The sequence below is a fragment of the Pseudophryne corroboree genome, chromosome 3, assembly GCF_028390025.1.
Source record: "Pseudophryne corroboree isolate aPseCor3 chromosome 3, aPseCor3.hap2, whole genome shotgun sequence".
Taxonomy (NCBI): domain Eukaryota; kingdom Metazoa; phylum Chordata; class Amphibia; order Anura; family Myobatrachidae; genus Pseudophryne; species Pseudophryne corroboree.
Window position 1 is genome coordinate 88,290,392 of NC_086446.1, and position 24,515 is coordinate 88,314,906.

General features: G+C 47.6%; 1 protein-coding gene across 7 annotated transcripts in view; it reads right to left on the reverse strand.

Annotated features, from left to right (window-relative positions):
• LOC135057044 (gastrula zinc finger protein XlCGF26.1-like) overlaps positions 1 to 24,515 on the reverse strand; it is a 353,457-nt gene that overhangs the window by 51,811 nt on the left and 277,131 nt on the right. Inside the window, exons 1-2 of one of the 7 annotated variants that reach the window (XM_063962907.1) lie at positions 2,800 to 2,906; positions 1,529 to 1,680 (exon numbers count right to left, since the gene is read on the reverse strand). The exons of 4 other annotated variants lie outside the window; for them this stretch is intronic. In XM_063962907.1, the coding sequence (XP_063818977.1) occupies positions 1,529 to 1,627 (99 nt within the window). In that variant the 5' untranslated portion in view covers positions 1,628 to 1,680; positions 2,800 to 2,906. 2 more of the 7 variants (XM_063962909.1, XM_063962908.1) reach the window with 2 other exon arrangements.

The following is a 24,515-nucleotide window of genomic DNA, read 5'->3' on the forward strand; positions in this document are numbered from 1 at the left end:
TTGTTAGACGTGGAGTTGTTGTCCATAGCAACCAGATTCTACTTCTCATTTATCTAGCACATTCTAGAAGATAATAGCTAGAACCTGATTGGTTGCTATGGGCAGCATCTCCATATCTAAAAATAAAACCCCACAGGAATAAAATAACTTCATTACCTCTCCACCCCCAGACCATGGGCATAAAATAATATACATCACCATCTCATGGCCCAGGCCCACAGGTAACATATAAAACTACCATACACTCCCTTTACCTGACCGCCCACAGGAATAAAATAACTTCAAGCCCCCGACTCCCCCAGCTGCTTTAGCGGGCAGAGGCAGCTGAAGGGGCGGGCTGGCGTGGGGTTGTATACCATGACTTCTCTGACATCACGTGTAGCCGTACAGCCGCCAGTCTCTGTGCTGAGTGCTGCTAGTGCGCAGCGCTGCCTGATAGAAAACAGATGTGCGCATGAGCACGCTAATCCTGCAAATCCCAGGATCGGAGGTTCCCATACCAGGTTTCAAATCCCGGTAGCTTTAGGCCACAAACCTGGGATCCCACTGATCCTGATTCCGGCATTGGCCTCCATATTTGTGACCCACCTAAAATATGGGACAAGGTTTTGGGGCCGGATGAGACAAGAATGGAGCCTCTTTGGCCTAAATCCATAGCACTATGTGAGGCACAAACCTAACACCGCCCATTCCCCAGCACACACCATACCAACAGTGATGTATGGGGGTGGCAGCATCATGGTGTAGGGACGCTTTTCCTCAGTGGGAACTGGGCATCTTCTTTCAGCTGAAGGATGGATGGTGCAAAATACAGGGAGCTACTGCAAGACTACAGCTCAGTCTGCTAGAGACCTACAGCTTGGGAGAAGGTCCACTGCTCAGCAGGACAATAATCCCCAGCACAGGGATAAACCAGCACTGGCTGCACAACACAAAGGTGACTGATCTAGAACAGCAAGTCACTGTCCAGATCACAGTCCTATAGCCCCACAGGCGTCATCCAACCAACCTGAGTAACCGGGGGCAACTCTGCCAGGAAGACTGGGTGTAACGTCCAAACTGTGTGCACACCTGATAGAGACGTACCCTACTGCAGCAACGGGTGGTTCTACCATGTACTAGGCTGCAGGGGATGAATACTTATGCAAACATCATATTTCAGTTTTGTTTTTTAAACAGCTGACAAATAATGAATCATGAGTCAGGTGTCATCTGTAACAGACAGATCTGATAACTATACAGGAGGATGACTAAATTTCCAGTCACTGTACATTCCGGATATACCAAGTAGATTAGGAATATGTCCCAGTACTTTAACAAAGTCGGGGCCATGCAGGTCTGGCATCTCTGCAACCAAGGTCACGGAGGTCTGAGTCTGGAAACACAGAGGTCTTCTAGGACTGGAGTCACAGGTGATGTCTCAGAGATGGGAATCATATGTGGTGGAGCATCTCTCCCAGAATCTTTCACCTCTTCTTTCAGTTCCCTTATTAGGCATGTCACTGTGATGTTCCCGAAACCCCCTCACCTCTCCAGTCATCAAGTAGATAATCTCCAGGGAAAGATTTACTATCCTCTCAGTCATGTGACTCCTGTCCTTGTCCATCCTCAGCGAATCAGTGCGCATCTCATCCTCATGTGACCTCCAGTAATGACTTGTGTTCCTCACAGCTCAATTGTCTAGGAATACATATAATTGTAATAATAAACATCACAGAGAACGTGCAATATATGCAGATATACATACCTCCCAACTGTCCCGATTTTTTGGCAGTGTCCCGCGGTGGGGGGAAGCAGTTGGGAGGCTGTCACTGCTGCTCTGCATGCGCACAGCTTCTATTCACAAGTGAAAGAGGGAGAGGGGGCATGCCAGTAGCTGTCAGAGCACTGGGCAGCCCCCTTCAGTGACAGATAAGCTTACGATTGCAGCATCACCGTGAAGCCACGTCCCTTTTCGGGAGCCACGTCCCTTTTCCCACTTTGAAGATAAACAGTCACTGCCCAGCTTTACACCTCATACATACACACCTGGGCACACATTATACAGCCTCATGACCAACACATATACCCACAGTCACTGCCCAGCATCACACCCTCATACATACACACCTGGGCACACGGTAGATGCTAGATTCAAGTGGCCTAAAGGACCGATGACGTCAGGGGGAGGAACTACGTCACCTGGCGGAGGAGCTAGGCCAGCGGGATAGTTCCTCTACTATCCACGCCACCAACTACTACCTATAGTAACTCTGTGGCGAACGGAACAAGCCACCGTGCCCGAAGCCCTGGAGCGTACATTTCAGGTACTTTGTTCGGCCGTGCCTCCTCCCCCTGGTGACATGGGACTGCCCCCTGGTGATGTCAGCGGTCCCTTACCCAAGTTGGATTTAGAACCAACCCTGGGCACACATTATACAGCCTCATGACCAGCACATATATACCCAACATACCCACAGTCACTGCCCAGCATTACACCTCATACATACACACCTGGGCACTCCTTATACAGCCTCATGTCAAGCACATATAACCCCCATACCCACAGTCACTGCCCAGCATTACACCTCATACATACACACCTGGGCACACCTTATACAGACTCATGCCCAGCACATACCCCCATACCCACAGTAACTGCCCAGCATTACACCTCATACATACACACCTGGGCACACATTACACAGCCTCATCACCAGCACATATACCTCCCATACCCACAGGCACTGGCCAGCATTACACCTCATACATACACACCTGGGCACACATTATACATGTTTGTACAGCACTAGGACAGACCTGTATTCCTGCCTTCCTCGCCAGATAACCCCAGTAACACCCTCCGAGTCCTCTGTCTAGAGTCCCCTCTGAATGAAATCTGGATTACTAAAATACGATTCAATAGACCACAAGAAAATGGCCGCCGTTTTCTTTTCTTTTTTTCTTTAATAATTGAATATAGGTCATGCAGAATTGGCAAACAAGAAAATGGCGGCCGCAGCTTGTCAACTATTTTGTCTTTCCTCTAGTTACCTGCAGCTAAGAGTTGCAGCAAAAAGACACATTATACACGTCCGTAGTGTAGGAGGGCGGCGGCCATTTTCCTGTATACCAGTACAGTAGTAATACGAATGTGGATAGTTCCCATTCAGAGGATTTACCTCCTGACGTTATTCTGAGTCTCCATCAACAGGGAAATATGCTGCTTGGGAAGGAGCTATGTTGGGAAGTAGGTTTCTGGGAGGGGGCATATCAGGGGGGTGCTGAGGGCAATTGGGTTATTGGGCCACAGAGGAGTGGTAAATGGCTGCTGGGAGCTGTGTTGGGAAGCAGGCTGTAGGGGGTATGTAATGGAGACATGGGGGGCATTTGGGTCACTTACGGTGACATGTTCGGGTAATAGGATGTTGTGGGGCATATGAGGAATCAGGTTGCTTGGGGTGGGGCATATCAGGGAGATTCTGGGGGCAACTGGGACACACGGGTGCATGTGCCAGCTAAATGTACTATTCCAAACTGAGACACTCATGAGTTACACAGGTTCTGGGGCTGGCTGACTAAAAGCCTGCATTTTACCTGATTTTACGCAGCCACAGAACCTTTGTAATTCATGGGAGACACTGAGGAACCATGAGGCTGAAGGGGTGAGCAGCATAGAAGGGAAGGCTCTTGTGTGTGTTAGTAGCTATGTCTGCGCTATATGGTCACAGGCCCTTACTTTTGTCTACTGAAAACCTTTTGGTGCATGTCATCAATAACACATATATTATTTTCTCATACGTCCTAGAGGATGCTTGGGTCCAGGTTCCGCAGGAGCCATGGGCACTCTTAAGACTTTTCAATGGGTGTGAACTGGCTTCTCCCTCTATGCCCCACCTCCAGACCTCAGTTTTAGAAATGTGCCCAGGCCGACTGGATGCACTCTAGGGGAGCTCTACTGAGCTTCTCTGAAAAGACTTAGGTTTTTGTTTTCAGGGAGAACTGCTGGCAACAGTCTCCCTGCTTCGTGGGACTGAGGGGGCAGAAGTAGGAACCAACTTCCTGAAGAGTTTCATGGCTCTGCTTCTGGCTGACAGAACACCATTAGCTCCTGAAGGGTACTGAACGCTAGCCGTGTCTAGATGCTCACTCCCACAGCACACCGTCACCCCCCCTCACAGAGCCAGAAGACAGGTGAGTAGAAGAAGACAGATCTTCTATCAAGAAAAGTGACGGCTGAGGTACAGCGCGGCTGGCGGGAGCGCAGTGCGCCATTGCTGCCCACACACACAGGCGGTGCAGGGCGCGGGGGGGGGGTCGCCCTGGGCAGCAAAAATACCTCTATAAACTGGCAAAAGATGCCCAGGCACAGCCCTACCCCCGCCAGTATAAATATTATGAAAAGTTTCTGAGGTAAAAAGGGCGGAGCTTCTTCCTCAGGCAGCCAGCACACTGCTCAGTGCCATTTTCTCTCTCCTCAAGCTGCAGAGACATCGCTGGTCCTCCTTCACTTCTGAATACAAGTATCAGGGTGCAAAATGTGGGGGGGCACAAGCGAATTTGGTGCTTTACAAGTGTGTTTTACTGTGTAAAAAGCGCTGCATGTCAGTGGGCATTCTGTGTTCACAGGCATTAGATACTGGCCCTGGGGTTGTGAACTGGCTGCTCCTAAACTGTGTCCCTCTGACAGATTTTACTGTGGGTCTGTCCCCTATAAGTCCCAGTGTGTCTGTGTGTGTTTTGTACACGTGTGTAAGACATGTCAGAGGCAGGGAGTTCCTCCCCGGAGGAAACCATTTTAGGGACTCAGAAGTGTAATGTGGTGGCGCTGCCGGCACACCAAGAGCCTGCATGGGTGAAAGAAATACATGATAGTATGCATCATATCAATAGGAGATTAGATAAGTCTGAATCTCATGCTGAGTGCTGGAGAAACTCTGTGGAGGATGCGATTTTTCAGGGCTCTGTTCTTCCATCCGCAGGCGACCCCTCTGGGTCACGTAAGAGACCATTTGCGAATATTGTGAATACTGATACCGACACGGACACTGATTCTTGTGTCGACAATAGTGACTCCAGAGAAATAGATCATAAATTGGCAAAAAAATATACAATATATGATTGTGGCTATAAGGGAAGTTCTGGAAGTCACGTAAGCCACTCCTGTACCTCAGGAGAAGGCTTATTTCTATAAAGAGAAGAAATCTAAGGTCACTTTCCCTCCTTCCCACAAGCTTAATACACTCTTTGAAGGGATGTGGGTGAATCCCGAAAATAAATTTCATATTCCCAAGAGAATTCAGATAGCTTATCCTTTCCTGGTGGAGGACAGGAAAAAATGGGAGTCACCCACTGTGTTAGACAGTGCACTGTCCATGTTGACAAAGAAGGTAATTCTCCCTGCACCTGGCATGGCTTCACTAAAAGAGCCGGCAGACCGAAAGATGGAAACTACATTGAAATCCATTTATGTTGCCAATGGCAGTATCGGCTCGTCGGGCGTTGTGGATTCGCCAGTGGAACGCGGATGCAGATTCCAAAAGAAATATGGAGGCTCTCCCATATAAATGTGAGGCCTTATTTGGCTATGGACTGGATGTGTTAGTCTCGGCGGCTACCGCAGGTAAGTCAACATTTTTGCCCTCTGCGCCTGCACTGGCAAAAAATACATATTACCCGCACATGCAGTCCTTTCGGCCCAATAAATACAAAAAAGCGAGAGGTTCCCCCTTCTTTGCGGGAAGGGGAAAGGGAAAGAAGTCCACAGCAGCTTCAGGTTCCCAGGAGCAGAAGTCTACCCCTACTTCTGCCAAATCTTCCGCATGACGCTGGGGCTCCTTTTCGGGAGGCCGCTCGGGTGGGGGCACGTCTCAAACTGTTCAGCCAAGGTTGGGTTCTGTCTGGCCTGGATCCCTGTGTGTTGCAAATAATGTCCCAGGGATACAAGCTGGAGTTTCAAGACGTTCCCCCATGCCGAATTTTCATATTGACCTTGGCAGCTTCTCTTCCAGAAAGGAAAGCGGTAACAGCGGCAATCCAAAAATTATGTCAGGATCAGGTCATAGTCCTGGTACCTTTGTCACAACAAGGGGAGGGTTTTATTTAAGCCTTTTTGTAGTTCCAAAGCCGGACGACTCAGTCAGACCGATCCTAAACCTGAAAAATCTGAATCTCTACTTGAAACGATTCAAGTTCAAAATGGAATCACTGAGGGCAGTGATTTCCAGTCTGGAGGAGGGGGACTACATGGTGTCTGTAGACATAAAAGATGCTTACCTGCATGTTCCCATTTATCCTCCTCACCAGGCTTATCTGAGATTCGCGGTTCAGGATTGCCATTACCAATTCCAGACGTTACCTTTCGGTCTCTCCACGGCGCCGAGGGTATTCACCAAGATGATGGCAGAGATGATGGTTCTCCTGCGTCAAAAAGGAGTCAATATGGACTTCCGGTGGGCGGACCAAGTGACAGGCCGCATTTTAAAGAGCTCTCCACTCCCCAGCTCTAAACATTATATTTTAAACGGGGATTAGTGCCCGGGGACGTCCCGCCGGGCACTGGAGATAGTGGTGGGTAAGAGGCTGCCATCCCCGGCTCCCCACCGTCCTGCTGCCGCCAGGTCCTCTGCGTCTGAGAAGACGCTGCTCAGCGGGCGCCTTCCTCCTGCGCCCGCTCTCCTTCCCTGCCGTGGCCGTGGTCCTCTCAACTCGGAGTGATGTGCGGGAGACGAGCGGTGAGCGGTCTCTTTCTTGGCTCTGACCCGCCGCTCACTCCCCCTGAGTGCTGCCGCCCTGCTTGTGCCGGACCTGCGGTGCCCGTGGACGTGTGTCTCCCGGCGCCCGTTCCCCTGTGTGCAGCTGCAAGACTTGTGCAGGAGCTACAGTACTGGAGGAAGGTACTCCTGCTGCACATATCTCCCTGCATCCCCCTTGCATAGTTACAGCTGTGTCTAGAGGTCGTCAAACCCCCTTTTGGAGGGCAAATTGTGCATTGGAGTTGAGTGGCTGGATTCTCATTACCCCTGGCACTGCACCCCCTCCCTCTCCTCATTATTAACTGCCTTAGTCTGGCTGGAATCTTACCATTTGGGGGTTCTGTTCACTACAAGCACCAGTCTGTTATTCCCCTCTGCAAATAATTCTGCTGCCCCGTCCTGGTGTGACGAGTTACTCTGTACCCTCCTGCTTCAGCAGACACCTTAACAAGCAGGAATTGATTTGTTTCATATCTCATATTGCCCCGTTGATTCATCTATCCTCTCGTTGAGCTGCTGTGGCAGGCTTGGGAGGAGTTGTGTTGCTGGCCTATATTTTCTCTACATATATCTGACCGAATTTAGTGCCGTTTTTATATTTTCTAATTATGGATAAATTCGTTGCTAAATCTCAGGGAGGCGGCAGAGGCGGCATGAGTACCAAAGCTCGGGAAATGAGAGCCAACGCCATGCCGGCACAGAGCCCACCATCCGCCCCGCCCGGTGATGACGTGTTGCAGGGTGTATCGGATCCCACTGCTTACAGCACAGCATCTATAGCCAAAGCCCAGGAGATATCTGATTTGCTGTCCCCTCTCCTAGACAAAAAGCTTGCTGGCCTACAGGCGGCTATTGAATCTACCGTCACTCAACTTAAAGAACATAGTGCTCGCTTCGACGAAGCTGAACAATGAATTTCTAATGTAGAGGATGACCTGATTACTGCGAAAGCTACTATCGCCTCCCAAGAAGCATCCTTAATTGCGATACACGTCAAACTAGAAGATCTTGAAAATAGAAATTGTGGGAACAACCTTCGCCTGATAAGTCTACCTGAATCGGTCAAGCAAAAAGATCTGATGGAGTTGGTGTCAGTTTGGCTTCCTACAGAATTGGGCTGTTTGCCAAAATCGGGCGCTATACTTATAGAGAGAGTTCATTGCATCGGCCCGGACCGACAAAATAATCGTCGCAGACCCAGGCCAGTCATTTACAAGTTCTTAAACTACGTCGATAAAGTATGTGTGCTGGATGCCTATAGAAAATCTTGTGATCTGGAATATCAGGTTGATAGACTTCTACTGTTTCAAGATTTCTCGTACCAAGTAGCGATGAAAAGAAAAGAATTTGCGCCTGTTTGCATATCCCTCTTCGATGCTGGTATTCGTTTTGCACTTTTATATCCGGACAAGCTGAGGGTGCAACTGGATGGGAAAAATAATTTTTTTTGAATCTGTACAACACGTGAGGTCTTTTCTTGCTTCACTTTCTACACGCCCACATGTGTTGTCTGACGACGCGGACTAAAACCAGGACTGGTTCGCAAGTATAACATCTTTTCCGTGAATTGTAATGTTATTATGGTTAGGTTTGTTGCTTATCTTTTGCTTATCATTTATGACAAGATATCGCTGCTACTGCGCCTTAGGCGCAAGTTAATAGGGTCATATGGGCTTTTTTGGACCGCTTGTCCTTATCGCCTGACTGGTGATTGTTTTCTCTTCTGTTCCCAGTTCCCTCCCCTCCCTTTTTGTTTCAATAGAGTTACTGATGTTCCTTTTGGGCCTCTTTGGCCTATAGTTTGGGTTAAAAAATTTAAGAAAATAGTTGGAACTGTGGCATGTAATTTTTGTCGTACATTGATTTTGTTAAATGTGTTATGTAGAAGGCGTTTACTGGTGGCACCCCTGCTGGCTGGGACAAGGGGGATCACCAACGCATTATTTGAATCTTATTCTCTTTTTACAAGGCTAGGTCTTGGTTAATATGACACATACACAGACTTCGTTACTCATGAAACGGGAGCATATAAAATTCTTGACTTGGAATGTAGAGGACCTTAACACGCCATTTAAGCGGAAAAAAGTGCTGCAACATCTGAAGTGGCTTAAACCGGATGTGGCGGTGTTACAGGAAACACATTGGCGGAATGGGGATCCTAACACTCTAAGGGATACATGGTTCTCCGATTATGTTTCGGCTTCTTTTACTACTAAGCGACGGGGGTGGTACTTATTATTAATAAATCTTTACAATATACGGTCTTAGATACACTAAGTGACCCAGAAGGGCGCTATCTTTTCATGAAAATGCGGCTAGAGGGTGAAATTTATACCATAGCAACGTTATATGCCCCTACTGGTCATAACAACGCCTTTTTCACAGATATCTATGTTACATTGCAGGATTCGGCTACAGGACACATAATCCTAGGCAGAGATTTCAACACCACCCATAATCAGTATTTAGACAAATCCACTAATGCCACCCGCAATACGCCTTCAACCGCACTTGCTTTACTGATAGAATCCCTAGATCTTACAGACCCGTGGAGGTTTCAAAATCTGGTGGGTAGGGAATACACTTTCTACTCGCATCCACACCATACCTCTTCTTGGATTGATTTGTGGCTCATCCCCACGTCTTTGTAAGTTAGAATCCACCGCTCCAGAATTGAAAATATTGCTGTTTCGGATCATGCCCCAACGTGGTTTACTCTGTCACTCTCTTCTCCAAGTGTTATGCACACCAGTGCCTGCAGGAATGTACTGGTGTCAGAACTGTTATGCACTCCAGTGCCTGCAGGAATGTACTGGTGTCTGAACAGAGAGGGATGCAAAACAAATGAACTCACAGACAGACTGGGAAATATGACATAACGTACACAGAAGGTGATAGGGTAACAAAACCAACACAGAGTGAACAGCGAAGCCTAGAGGCTAAGAAACTGGGTGTCTCCCTAGTATTAGAAATGCTCAGATGGGAAAAGCAAGATGTTGTGTTTTAATACGTAGAGAACCCGAAATGCTGTTGCTAAGGGCAACAGCAAAACCCTAAAGGGTTACCAACGGGTGTGGCAGTAAGCTCCTTGGTCAGAGATGGAATAATAGACACAAGGAGAGTCTCCACAATCCTTATTCTCACTTGCAGGGCCCAGGTTCAGCTTACTGCCACTAAACTGACATATGGACGCCCTGCACAGTGAGAGAGGATTAAGCAGGCAGGTCTAAAAGTACAGCCACAAACCTGCTGGGTTCACAGAATAGCAATAGAACCTCAGCAGGCTAAACGACTGACTCCAGTCTTACTGCTAGGTCTGGATTGGCAGAGTGTAGTACCAAATTCCCAGGCCTATTTGCAGTAAGCAACAACAAATACAAAGCTACACAGTACTGGCTAACTTTCAGGAACTGACTAACCAACAAAGATTCAGCAGCATCTGCTTAAACTGAGAAGAGGCCTTATAAAGCAGGTGCTGACCACGCCCCCCTCAGACCTCACAGACTGTGAGCACAAAAACCAGCACCGGATCCCCTGCCTGTAACCACTGCACAGCAAAAGACCCGAACCGGAGTATCAGCTGCGCTCAGGCTACTCCGCTAGCACTTGTCTCCCGGTTGCCATGACGACGTGGCAGCACAGGGCAGGAGACCCTAACACCAAGATTATCCTCCTTCAATTGGAGATTTCCCTCCTATCTATCGGAATCTCCAGATTTTAAATTGTCCATGGAACAACATTTTTTAAATTACGTTAATGATAACGCCCAACATATAGATGATGTCAATTTGTTCAGGGCGGCTTCTAAACCGGTGATGAGGGGCTATGTAATCGCGTATGTCGCAACTAAACGAAAATTTTTGAATCAAAGGCTGCAGAACCTTAGTCTAGCAGTCTCCACCTCTTATGCTGCAATGTTGTCTAGTAATACCCCAGACACTCGTCAACTGTATATTGATACAAAGGCGTTATATGACTCCTTATGCACCGAAAAGGCGCAATACTCATTGGATTATCAAAAAAATCGCTACTTTAGATGGGGCAATAAAGCCGGCAAATTACTAGCGTCTGTGATAAGAAGCCAGTGACAACCAACGCACATACCAAAAATAGTCACGGACACAGGCCCTTTGTTGTCTGCACCTGAAATTGCTGCGTCATTTCTAGATTACTATACACGCTTATATACAGCCCCCACTGATAATCCTTTGTTGGGTATGGACTTTATTAGAAAGGCTGGAGCCCCATCCTTGACAGATGATGAAGGTACGGCGCTTGTAAGCACTATTTCGGAACAGGAACTTCGAGTGGCCATTGGTCAACTGTCCAAAGGTAAAGCTGCTGATTATTATAAACTACTGACCCCTTATTTGTTACCATTCTTACAAAATTTGTTCAACTCAGTCCTCTCAGGAGAGGAGCCTCCATATGATTTTACACAAGCCAGAATAATCTTATTACCTAAACTGGATAAAGACCCCACACTGGTCATGTCCTATCGCCCTATATCTCTCTTAAATCAAGACCTTAAGCTTTTAACAACCATAATAGCTCATAGATTACAAGCTATATTGCCAAACATACTGCACCCCTCTCAAAATGGCTTTGTCAAAGGCCGCTCATGAGTACATAATATTCGACAGGTGGTGGCCGCATTAACCCGATCTTTAAATGGTTCGGCACACAGCTCTTTACTGGTTAGTTGTGATGCGGACAAAGCCTTTGACAGGGTGTCCTGGGCGCATCTGCTCCGAGTGTTGCATCACCAAAATTTTGGGGTGGGATTCATTAGTTTATTCCATAAATTATACACCTCCCCTACCGCTTTTCTGACTGTTAATGGCTTGAACACCTCAAACTTTCTTTTATTCCGTGGCACCCGGCAGGGTTGCACGCTATCCCCTCTGTTATTTAATTTAGCATTAGGTCCCTTGATTAGACTATTTAATTTGCACACCCCCTGGCGTGGGATTGAGGTGGGCCGACAAACAATAAAAGTTTCAGCCTATGCAGATGACCTACTCCTATACTTTACGAATCCTCAGGAGGCATTCCCAGGTTTCCTACACATACTGGATAATTTTGAGCAGGTTTCAGGATTTGTAATTAATAAAACTAAAACCCATGCGCTAGCCCTTCAGCCAGGTGCAAGAGATCATTGGATTGAAGGCTTCCCATTTTTGTGGGCAGACTCCTTCATTAAATATCTTTGTTTAAACATAACGATAAAGCCAGCTGATCTATACATGGCAAACTTTCCTGGGTTGATAGCACGTGTTATGTTAGATTTCAAATGTTGGCGTCATTTACCATTATCTTATATAGGTAGATGCTGCTTAATGAAAATGGTGTCATTTCCTAGGCTGCTGTACGGCATTCAGATGCTCCTCGTTCTACTGAAAGACTCAGACTTAAAAATTATAAATAAAGCTATTAGTACATTTATTTGGGCAGGGAAAAAGCCAAGAATGTCAATATTTAAACTGAATCAATCTCCTTCTTTAGGGGATATAAATCTTCCTTGTATACGTAGTTACACCTTGGCGGCTAACTATCGTTTTGCGGTGGATTGGCTTCATAACACTAGTAACTATGCCTGTACTGCCTTGGAGCAAGCCTCTTGCCCGGATGTGGCTCTGCCTAGTTGTTACATATGAAGCCCTCAAACTACCCCCCTAATGTATCTGACAATCTTTTACTTACTACTACTTGTACCGCCTGGTGCCTGGCTAGGTCTGGCCTAAAGCTCTCAGCCTACAACACAATGTTTTTGTTCCCTCTTCCCCACCGACACAGTGAGTACTTCTTTGTTGTGGGGTTCTCCATTATCATTGTCTTGGCATGAGGGGGGCCTTAGCTTAATTTTCCATGCCTTGCAGGGGAATTGACGTTACTACCACTTCCTTTGCTACGTAATAGATACCCAGATTTGTCTATACCACTGCTTGTTTATTACCAACTCTGCAGCTTTGCCCGTAGTGTGCTTTCTAAACTAATAGAAAAAGATACGTCCAATGCGTTTGACACTATGGTCAAAAATGCTACTGATAACGGGTGCTCAACCTTCTCGCTATATATGCACATTAAAGGTGTATTAATCTGGAAGGTTTGCAGACGGGTATGGCAAAATGGGTCGTTGATCTGCCTGATGTTCCCATTGTGACGCTTCTTAATGCTTTTACACATCTTAATAAGACTCTAGTGTCTGCATCGTACATGGAAATGCATTATAAACTGTTACACCGAGCATATTACACCCCAAAACTACGCTTATTAATGGGTGTTTCCACGGGCTCAAACTGCTTCAAATGTGCGGCACCAGATGCAGATTTATTTCACTGCCTGTGGAGTTGCCCAGAAGTGCATAAATTCTGGGTGTTGGTGGGTCAATATATTAAAGATACGTATGACATTGTTGTTACACTGACTCCTGAATGGGCAATGTGGGATATATATACGTCTTCTGCTAGGAATAGACTTACATTGGGACAAAGATTGTTTTTAGCCAAAGTGGCAGCCGCTGTAAAGAAAGCGATACTGTCCCAATGAATTTCACCAGAACCACTGACATTATCTCTACTCCTGCCTAGAGTGTCTTACCTTTTCTCAATGGATTGGCTAGAAATGTCTCTCAATAAAGAGAAGCGAGCTGAAATTTTTTTTAGTGTCCGGTTACCTTATATTCGTTCTCTGCCATTACTTGTCAAAGATCCATTGCGCAAGGCAATTTCATTAACGTCTTGGTATAATTTGGAAATGCTCGCCTCAGGTAGCCCTCCTTTCTAATTCTAATTATATGTTCATGATGCAATTGTTTGTCTTGCCTGTCTGCCTCTCTACACGAGTGAGCGCTTGACTATGCTCTCCGTGCAATGAGTTGTTTGTAATGCATATTGCTTATATTGTGTGCCTTGCATTATCCCTGTTCATGTTTTCTGTATCACATGCATTCTCTGTTATATAACACGTGCAGTTCTCTAATAAAATATATTAAATAAAAAGGAGTCAATATAATTCCTTATCTAGATTATCTCCTGACAAAGGTGAGATCCATGGAGCAATTGTTACAAAACATCACACTCTCCCTGTCAATACTCCAACAACACGGTTGGATCATAAATAATCCAAAGTTGCAGTTGGATCTGACGACAAGATTGTCTTTTCTCGGGATGATTCTGGACACAGAAGTTCAGAGAGTATTTCTTCCAGTGGAAAATGCTCTGGAAATCCAGAAAATGGTAAAACAGATATTGAAACCATCGAGTGTGTCGATCCATCAGTGCATTCGGTTGTTGGGGAAGATGTTGGCGGCCTATGAGGCCATACAGTTTGGCAGGTTCCATGCTAGGGTATTCCAGTGGGACCTGTTGGACAAGTGGTCGGGATCCCACCTACACATGCACCGAAAGATAATCCTGTCGTCAAAAGCCAGGATTTTGCTCCTGTGGTGGCTACACAGTTCTCACCTACTAGAGAGACGCAGGTTCGGGATTCAGGACTGGATCTTGGTAACCACGGATGCAAGTCTCCGAGGCTGGGGAGCTGTCACTCAGGGGGAAAGTTTCCAAGGAAAATGGTCAAGTCAGGAAGCCTGCCTTCACATAAACGTGCTGGAATTGAGAGCCATTTGCAACAGCCTTCAACAAGGGATACATCTTCAAGATCATTCCGTGCAGATCCAGTCAGACAATGTAATAGCAGTCGCGTACATAAACAGGCAGGGCGGAACGAAAAGCAGAGCGGCAATGGCAGAAGTGACGAAGATCCTCCTCTGGGCAGAAAGACATGTAAAGGCTCTGTTGGCAATTTTCATTTCGGGAGTAGACAACTGGGAAGCAGACTTCCTCAACAGACACGATCTCCATCCAGCAGAGTGGGGCCTCCACCAAGAAGTCTTCGCAGAGGTGACAAGTCTTTGGGGAGTTCCTCAAGTAGACATGATGGCATCTCGTCTCAACAAGAAGCTTCAGAAATATTGTTCCAGGTCGAGAGACCCTCAAGCAATAGCAGTGGATGCGCTAGTGGCCCAGTGGGTGTTCCGGTCCGTGTATGTCTTCCCTCCACTTCCGCTGATCCCAAAGGTGCTCAGGATCATAAGGAGAACAAGAGTTCGAGCAATCTTCATTGCCCCAGACTGGCCAAGGAGGGCTTGGTACCCAGATCTTCAGGGAGTTGCTCATAGAAGATCCTCGGCCTCTTCCTCTTCACGAGGACCTGCTGCAGCAGGGGCCATGCGTGTATCAAGACTTACCGCGGCTACGTTTGACGGCATGGCTGTTGAGCACCGGATCCTAGCCCATAAGGGTATTCCCAAGTCATCCACACCCTTATTCAGGCCAGGAAAGGAGTAACGTCGAAACATTACCACCGTATTTGGAGAAAATATGTGTCTTGGTGTAAATCCAAGAAGGCTTCTACGGAAGAGTTTCGGTTGGGACGTTTTCTCCATTTTCTGCAGGCTGGTGTGAAGGTGGGCCTCCGATTGGGGTCAATCAAGGTCCAGATTTCGGCCTTGTCAGTGTTCTTCCAAAAACAATTGACCTCTCTTCCAGAGGTTCAGACCTTCGTGAAAGGGGTTCTGCACATCCAGCCTCCATTTGTGCCTCCAGTGGCACTATGGGACCTTAATGTGGTGTTGCAGTTTCTTCAAACGGATTGGTTTGAGCCTCTACAAGAGATAGAGTTGAAGTTTCTCACTTGGAAAGTGGTGATGCTTTTGGCATTGGCATCCGCACGGCGGGTGTCTAAATTGGGGACCTTGTCTCACAAGAGCCCTTACCTGATCTTCCATGAAGATAGGGCAGAGGTAAGAACTCGTCAACATTTTCTTCCAAAGGTGGTTTCATCTTTCCACATAAACCAACCTACTGTGGTGCCAGTAGTTACTGACACGTTCACTGAGTCAAAGTCTCTAGATGTGGTTAGAGCTTTGAAGATTTATGTCGCTAAAACAGCTAAAATACGGAAAACAGAGTCTTTGTTTGTCCTGTATGCTCCCAACAAGATTGTGTGTCCTGCTTCCAAGCAGACTATTGCGCGTTGGATCAGAAGTACGATTCAGCACGCTCATACTACGGCTGGATTGCCGTTACCGACGTCGGTGAAGGCCCATTCCACTAGGAAGGTGGGCTCATCCTGGGCGGCTGCCCGCGGGGTCTCGGCATTGCAACCTTGCCGAGCAGTTACTTGGTCGGGGTCAAACACATTTGCAAAATTTTACAAGTTTGACACCTTGGCCGATGAAGACCTCAAGTTCGGTGAATCGGTGCTGCAGGGTCATCCGCACTCTCCCGCCCGTACTGGAGTTTTGGTATAAATCCCATGGTCATGAAGTGGACCCCAGCATCCTCTAGGACATATGAGAAAACAGGATTTTGATACCTACCAGTAAATCCTTTTCTCTGACGTCCTAGTGGATGCTGGGAACTCCGTAAGGACCATGGGGAATAGACGGGCTCCGCAGGAGACTGGGCACTCTAAAGAAAGATTTAGGGCTACCTGGTGTGCACTGGCTCCTCCCCCTATGACCCTCCTCCAAGCCTCAGTTAGATTTCTGTGCCCGGCCGTGCTGGATGCACACTAGGGGCTCTCCTGAGCTCCTAGGAAGAAAATATATGTTAGGTTTTTTATTTTCAGTGAGACCTGCTGGCAACAGGCTCACTGCAACGAGGGACTAAGGGGAGAAGAAGCGAACCTACCTAAGTGGTGGTAGCTTGGGCTTCTTAGGCTACTGGACACCATTAGCTCCAGGGGGATCGAACACAGGACCCGACCTCGTCGTCCGTTCCCGGAGCCGCGCCGCCGTCCCCCTTGCAGAGCAGGAAGCAAGAAGGTCCGGAAAATCGGCGGCTGAAGACTTCTGTCTTCTCCAAGGTAGCGCACAGCACTGCAGCTGTGCACCATTGCTCCTCATGCACACCACACACTGCGGTCACTGATGGGTGCAAGGCGCTGGGGGGGGGGGGGGCGCCCTGAGCAGCAATATTAACACCTTGGCTGGCGAACTGACACCATATATAGCCCCAGGGGCTATATAGGTGTTTATTAACCCCTGCCAGAACTTTTACAATAGCGGGAGAAAGCCAGCCGAAAAAGGGGCGGAGCCATCTCCCTCAGCACACTGGCGCCATTTTCCCTTACAGCTCCGCTGGAGGGATCGCTCCCTGGCTCTACCCTGCAGTCCTGCACTACAGAAAAGGGTTAAAAAGAGAGGGGGGCACAAATTAGGCGCAGTATAAATATATTATGCAGCTATAAGGGGAAAACACGTTTTATAGGTGATATCCCTGTGATATATAGCGCTCTGGTGTGTGCTGGCATACTCTCCCTCTGTCTCCCCAAAGGGCTTTGTGGGGTCCTGTCCTCTGTAAGAGCATTCCCTGTGTATCTGCTGTGTGTCGGTACTGCTGTGTCGACATGTATGAGGAGGAAAATGATGTGGAGGCGGAGCAAATGCCTGTGAATGTGATGTCACCCCCTGCGGGGTCGACACCTGTGTGGTTGGACTTATGGAAGGAATTGCGTGAAAGTGTCAACTCCTTACATAAAAGGTTTGACGACATAGGACAGCCGGCTACTCAGCTTGTGCCTGTCCAAGCGTCTCAGATGTCATCAGGGGCTCTAAAACGCCCGCTACCTCAGATGGCAGACACAGATGTTGACACGGATACCGACTCGTGTCGACGACGATGAGACTAGTGTACCTTCCAATAGGGCCACCCGTTACATGATTGAGGCAATGAAAAATGTATTACACATTTCTGATAATACCCCAGGTACCACAAAAAAGGGTATTATGTTTGGTGAGAGAAAACTACCAGTAGTTTTTCCTGCATCTGATTGATATGAGGTGTGTGAGGAAGCGTGGACTTCCCCCGATAAGAAATTGATAATTTCTAAGCAGCGTACCCTTTTCCGCCAGAGGATAGGTCACGTTGGGAAATACCCCCTAGGGTAGAAAAAGCGGTTACACGCTTAATAAAAAAGGTGGCACTACCGATACGGCCACCCTGAAGGACCTGCTGATAGAAAGCAGAAAACTACCCTTAAAGCTATATACACACACACGGGCATGATATTGAGACCTGCTATTGCCTCGGCATGGATGTGCAGCGCGGCAGCTGCGTGGTCAGATTCCCTGTCGGATAATATTTATACTATAGATAGGGACAATATTTTGCTGAAAATAGAGCATATAAAAGACGCTGTCTTATACATGCGTGATGCACAGAGGGATATTTGCCGACTGGCATCACAAATAAGCGCTAGGTAAAACCATTGCCGCCAGGCGGGGGTTATGAACTCGGCAATGGTCGGGCGATGCCGATTCAAAACGGCACATGGAAGTTTGCCCTATAAGGGGGTGGAACTGTTTGGGGATGGTCTGTCAGACCTCGTTTCCACAGCTACGGCTGGGAAAGCAAAACTTTTGCCACAAGCTACCCCACAGCAAAAGAAAGCACTGTATTATCAGGTACAGTCCCTTCGGCCCCAGAAAAGTAGAGGGCTAGAGGCTCATCTTTTCTGCCAAGAGGAAAAGGTAGAGGGAAAAAGCTGCAGCACACAGCTAGTTCCCAAGAGCAGAAGTCCTCCCGTGCGTCCGGTAAGTCCACAGCATGACGCTGGGGCTGCTCAGGCGGACCCGGGTACGGTGGGGGCCCGTCTCAGAAATTTCAGCGCACAGTGGGCTCTCTCACAGGTGGATCCCTGGGTTCTTCAAACAGTATCTCAGGGGTACAGGCTGGAATTCGAGACGTCTCCCCCCCGCCGTTTCCTAAAATCTGCCGTACCGTCAACTCCCTCTGCCAGGGAGGCAGTGTTGGTGGCTGTCCAAAAAACTGTATTCACAGCAAGTGATTATCAAGGTACCCCTCCTTCAACAGGAAAAGGGTTACTATTCCACAATGTTTGTGGTACCGAAACCGGACGGTTCGGTGAGACCCATCTTAAATTTAAAATCCTTGAACACATATAACAAAAGATTCAAGTTCAAGATGGAATCGCTCAGGGCGATTATTGCGAACCTGGACGAGGGGGATTGCAGGGTCTCTCTGGACATCACGGATGCTTACCTACATGTCCCCATTTACCCTCCTCACCAGGAGTACCTCAGAGTTGTGGTACAGGACTGTCACTATCAGTTCCAGACGCTGCCGTTTGGATTATCCACGGCACCGAGGGTCTTTACCAGGGTAATGATCGAAATGATGATACTCCTTCGCAAGAAGGGAGTTTTAATTTTCCCGTACTTGGACGATCTCCTGATAAGGGCAAGGTCCAAGGAGCAGTTGGTAGTGGGGGTAGCACTTTCTCGGGAAGTGCTGCAACAGCACGGCTGGATTCTCAATATTCCAAAGTCACAGCTGGTTCCGACGACACGTCTTCTGTTCCTGGGAATGATTCTGGAAACAGACCAGAAAAAAGTGTTTCTTCCAGTGGAAAAAGCCGAGGAGTTGTCATCTCCAGTCAGAAACCTCCTAAGACCGGGACAGGTGTCGGTACATCAATGCACACGAGTCCTGGGAAAAATGGTAGCTTCGTACGAAGCAATTCCATTCGGAAAGTTTCACGCAAGGATTTTCCAGTGGGACCTGTTGGACAAATGGTCCGGGTCCCATCTCCAGATACAGCAGCGGATAACCCGGTCGGCAAGAACCAGGGTGTCGCTGCGGTGGTGGCTGCAGAGGGCTCATCTACTAGAGGGCCGCAGATTCGGAATACAGGACTGGGTCCTGGTAAACACGGATGCCAGCCTTCGGGGCTGGGGTGCAGTCACACAGGGAGTAAAATTCCAAGGACGGTGGTCCAAACAGGAGATTTCACTTCACATAAAATTTCTGGAGCTAAGAGCAATTTACAAGGCCCTAAGCCAAACAAGGCCCCTGCTTCAAAACCAGCCGTACTGATCCAATCAGACAACATCACGGCGCTCGCCCATGTAAACAGGCAGGGCGGCACAAGAAGCAGGAGGGCAATGGCAGAAGCCACAAGGATTCCCCGTTGGGCTCAAAATCACGTGGTAGCACTGGCAGCAGTGTTCATTCCGGGAGTGGACAACTGGGAAGCAGACTTCCGCAGCAGACTCCACCCGGGAGAATAGGGACTTCATCCAGAAGTCTTCCAAATGCTGGTAAACCGTTGGGAAAGACCACAGGTGGACATGATGGCGTCCCGCCTCAATAAAAAAGATATTGCGCCAGGTCAAGGGAACCTCAGGCGATCGCTGTGGACGCTCTAGTGACACTGCGGGTGTACCATTCGGTTTATGTGTTCCCTCCTCTCCCTCTCATACCCAAGGTACTGAGGATAATAAGAAAAAGTTCCGGATTGGCCAAGAAGGGCTTGGTACCCGGAACTTCAAGAAATGATCTCAGAGGACCCATGGCCTCTGCCACTCAGACAGGATCTGCTGCAGCAGGGGCCCTGTCTGTTCCAAGACTTACCGCGGCTGCGTTGACGGCATGGCGGTTGAACACCGGATCCTGAGTGAAAAAGGCATTCCGGAGGAAGTCATTCCTACCCTGATCAAAGCCAGGAAGGATGTCAGCCTGAAGTTCAGACGTTGAAAGGGAGTGCTGCATTTTCAGCCCTTTTTGGTGCCCCCAGTGGCACCTTGGGATCTCAATGTGGTTTTGGAGTTCCTGGAATCACATTGGTTTGAGCCACTTAAAACCGTGGATTTGAAATATCTCACATGGAAAGTGGTCATGTGTTGGCTCTGGCTTCGGCCAGGCATGTGTCAGAATTGGCAGCTTTGTCATGAAAAAGTCCTTACCTGACTTTCCATATGGATAGGGCAGAGTTGAGGACTCGTCCTCACTTTCTCCCGAAGGTGGTATCAGTCTTTCACTTGAACCAACCTATTGTGGTGCCTGCGGCTACTAGGGACTTGGAGGATTCCAAGTTTCTGGACATAGTCAGGGCCCTGAAAAATTTATATTTCCAGGACGGCTGGAGTCAGGAAAACTGACTCGCTGTTTATCCTGGATGCACCCAACAAGCTGGGTGCTCCTGCTTCTAAGCAGACTATAGCGCACTGGATTTGTAGCACCATTCAGCTTGCGCATTCTGCGGTGGGACTGCCGCAGCCTAAATCTGTAAAAGCCCATTCCACAAGGAAGGTGGGCTCATCTTGGGCGGCTGCCCGAGGGGTCTCGGCTTTACAACTTGGCCGAGCTGCTACTTGGTCAGGGGCAAACACGTTTGCAAAATTCTACAAATTTGATACCCTGGCTGAGGAGGACCTTGAGTTCTCTCATTCGGTGCTGCAGAGTCATCCGCACTCTCCCGCCCATTTGGGAGCTTTGGTATAATCCCCATGGTCCTTACGGAGTTCCCAGCATCCACTAGGACGTCAGAGAAAATAAGATTTTACTCACCGGTAAATCTATTTCTCGTAGTCCATAGTGGATGCTGGGCGCCCATCCCAAGTGCGGATTGTCTGCAATACTTGTAAATAGTTATTGTTACACAAATCGGGTTGTTACTGCGAACCATCTATTCAGAGGCTCCATTGTTATCATACTGTTAACCGGGGTTCCTATCACGAGTTATATGGTGTGATTGGTGTGGCTGGTATGAGTCTTACCCGGGATTCAAAATCCTTCCTTATTGTGTCAGCTCTTCCGGGCACAGTGTCCTAACTGAGGCTTGGAGGAGGGTCATAGGGGGAGGAGCCAGTGCACACCAGGTAGTCCTAAATCTTTCTTTAGAGTGCCCAGTCTCCTGCGGAGCCCGTCTATTCCCCATGGTCCTTACGGAGTTCCCAGCATCCACTACGGACTACGAGAAATAGATTTACCGGTAAGTAAAATCTTATTTTCTCCTAGTCCGTAGAGGATGCTGGACGCCCGTCCCAGTGCGTACTTTACCTGCAGTTTTGTTTATTAGTTACACATGTTGTGTTTTATTAGTTTTAGCATGTTTGCTGTAATTGGTTCATGCCTGTTGGCGTGTGTTATGTTGAATGCCATGTTGTGCGGCATGGTTGAGGTGTAAGCTGGTATGTATCTCACCATTAGTATTAAAGTAAATCCTTTACTCGAAATGTCCATCTCCCTGGGCACAGTTCCTCCTATAACTGAGGTCTGGAGGAGCCAGTTCACACCCATTGAAAAGTCTTAAGAGTGCCCATGGCTCCTGCGGAACCATCTATACCCCATGGTCATGAAGTGGACCCCAGCATCCTCTATGGACTAGGAGAAAAGGATTTACTATTAGGTATCAAAATCCTGTTTTCATGTGAGCGACGTTTGCCATTTCCATCTGTCCCCCTATATCCTCATCCTTATCTACCAATCCCTCTGCTTTTTCCCAGTCTGTTTACCGGTTTTCCCCATCATTCTCTCGCCCTCTTGCCTCTTATCTTTTCTTTCTCTCCACTCTTCTCTGTTCTTTCTCTTTTCATGATCATATAAATTGTCACTGATATATCAGCTGCATAGGGAAGGGGCGTGGCCACACAATAGTACTGATTCACATTATGCCCACACAGGATGGCCCCTTATTACACATTATGCCCACACAGGATGGCCCCTTTTCTCTTACGTCCTAGAGGATAATGGGGTCCATATAGTACCATGGGGTATAGACGGGTCCACTAGGAGCCATGGGCACTTTAAGAATTTGATCGTGTGGGCTGGCTCCTCCCTCTATGGCCCTCCTACCAGACTCCGTTTAGAAAATGTGCCCGGAGGAGCCGGAGCAGAATGTGTCTCCAGACACAGTGCACAGTACCCAAACTGGCAAACACAGCCTTAAAACCGTTCTGCTCCATTTTAAGCCAAAAAATTACCTCAGCCAGTATAAAAAAAAAAGTGGGAAGACTGCACGCCATTGAAGGGGCGTTGTCAGGTCTCTGGTTTTGTCTGTCCCCGGCAGGGGCACTAGTGGGTCAGTGTTGTTGCGATGTACAAAGCGCGGAGGCAATATAAAAGTCCTGCGCATATGCACTGATGTTTATTAGCACAGAGTAGATGGTATAATAACTGAAAACCGGCAATGCAGAAAACAATGATTGATAACTGAATCCAAACAACTGAAAGTCTCTTGCAACAAAATATGAAATAACTTGATACTGAATGCAGATGAAATAAACAGAACTCCAGTAATACTTGAAAGCACACAGTCTTTGTATAACACAAGATGAGATGAACTGATAACTGAATGGATTTGAAAATCAGAACTCCGGTATATTTAGAAACACACAGGGGTTTATTTACTAAGATTCGTATTTTTCTGAATCATGTTCAAGTTCAATCGCGACTGACATCGACAGTGTAAACTTGCAACTTTTTGAATTGATTACGACTCATTTACTAAGCTTTCGTATTCGTATTTTCTGTATCTTCCGATGTCGATGTCATTCGTGCTTTTCTGCTGTAGATTGCGGCCGCGTTTGCTATTTCGCGGCCGCGATGGTGTGTTTTTTTTACGACTGCGTCACAAGTCTGTTACGGCAGTGATTTGGAATTTGCTGCCGCGTTTTTACTTCTAAGTTTCGTTTACGTCACGCGGCCGTGATTGGTTGTATTTGTGATGGAGGAGTGTCTGTGCATGTTACTATAAAAACGCCCCAAACACTCCGCACCTCGTGGGTTTAGCTAGTGGAGAGGAGAGAGGAAGGTGTATTTGGAGTTGGTGAGTTTGGTGGAGTTTTTGGTGGTTTTGGAGAGGAGTTTGGTGATTGTTGAGTGCTGTACTGTGTGTGTTAGTAGTCTTGTGATCTTTGTAGTATTGTTTTTTCACAGTTTGTAAACTTTTTTGTCCTTGTATTTTTTTTACAGTCTTTTGTCATTGTTTGTGAGTGAGTGAGCGTGTGTGTTGGCTGTGTGGTGTGTAGTAGGAGTAGTGGAGGAGTGTGTTTTGTGTTTTCATTTTTCTGTGTTTTATGTTGTTTGTCATGACTCAGAGGTCAGTGTGGTGGCGGAGGTTAGTGAGGTGGAGGCTGGTAGTGAGGTGGAGGCTGGTAGTGAGGTGGAGGCTGGTAGTGAGGTGGAGGCTGGTAGTGAGGTGGAGGGGGGTAGTGAGAGGGAGGAGGTTAGTGAGGAGGAGGAGGAGGGGGTGCCTGTTGCTGGATTTTCCAGTGATAGTGATGGTGTTGTGGCTCCGCAGCCACGCACCACTACCAAGACTGGCAGGAATATAAAGTTCAGCTATGCTGAAAACATGGCGTTGGTGCGTGAGCTGATGAAGCACCATCGCCAATTGTTTGGTCAGGATGCTGCCAGGGTGTCCTCCCGCAGGAAGTCTGCCCTGTGGGGGCAAGTCATACTTGCTGTGAATAGTGAGGGTGTGGTGAGGCGGACAGAGGACACGTGCCGCAAGCGTTTTTACGATATTAAGCGGCGTGTCAAGGCCAAGATGGCCAAAGAGTCCAAATCTGCACGGAGAACCGGAGGTGGCCCACCTTTACGTGTCAGCTATCGGGACTGGGAGGAGCCTGTGCGGGCATTGATTCCTGGCGAAGTGGTGTCTGCTACTCATGTCCGGGATTCGGACCGACCCACGCAGGATGGTAAGTTTGATTTGTAATATTGTTCATAAAATGTCAGTAAAATGTAGATAATATCATTTATAAAGTGTAAAGGTTGCATTTTTTAACACAAAACAGATTGCAGGCCTATGCTCCCTTAAGGTGTGTTTGTGTTTATAATGTGCTTTTTTCTCCTTGTTTAAGCAATATTTTATATTTTTTTTAGTTCCAAAACATGTGCAGTGTTTTTGTTTTTTTTCAATAAAAAATTATGCACAATTTTTGGCGATATTGCTTGAACATGTGTG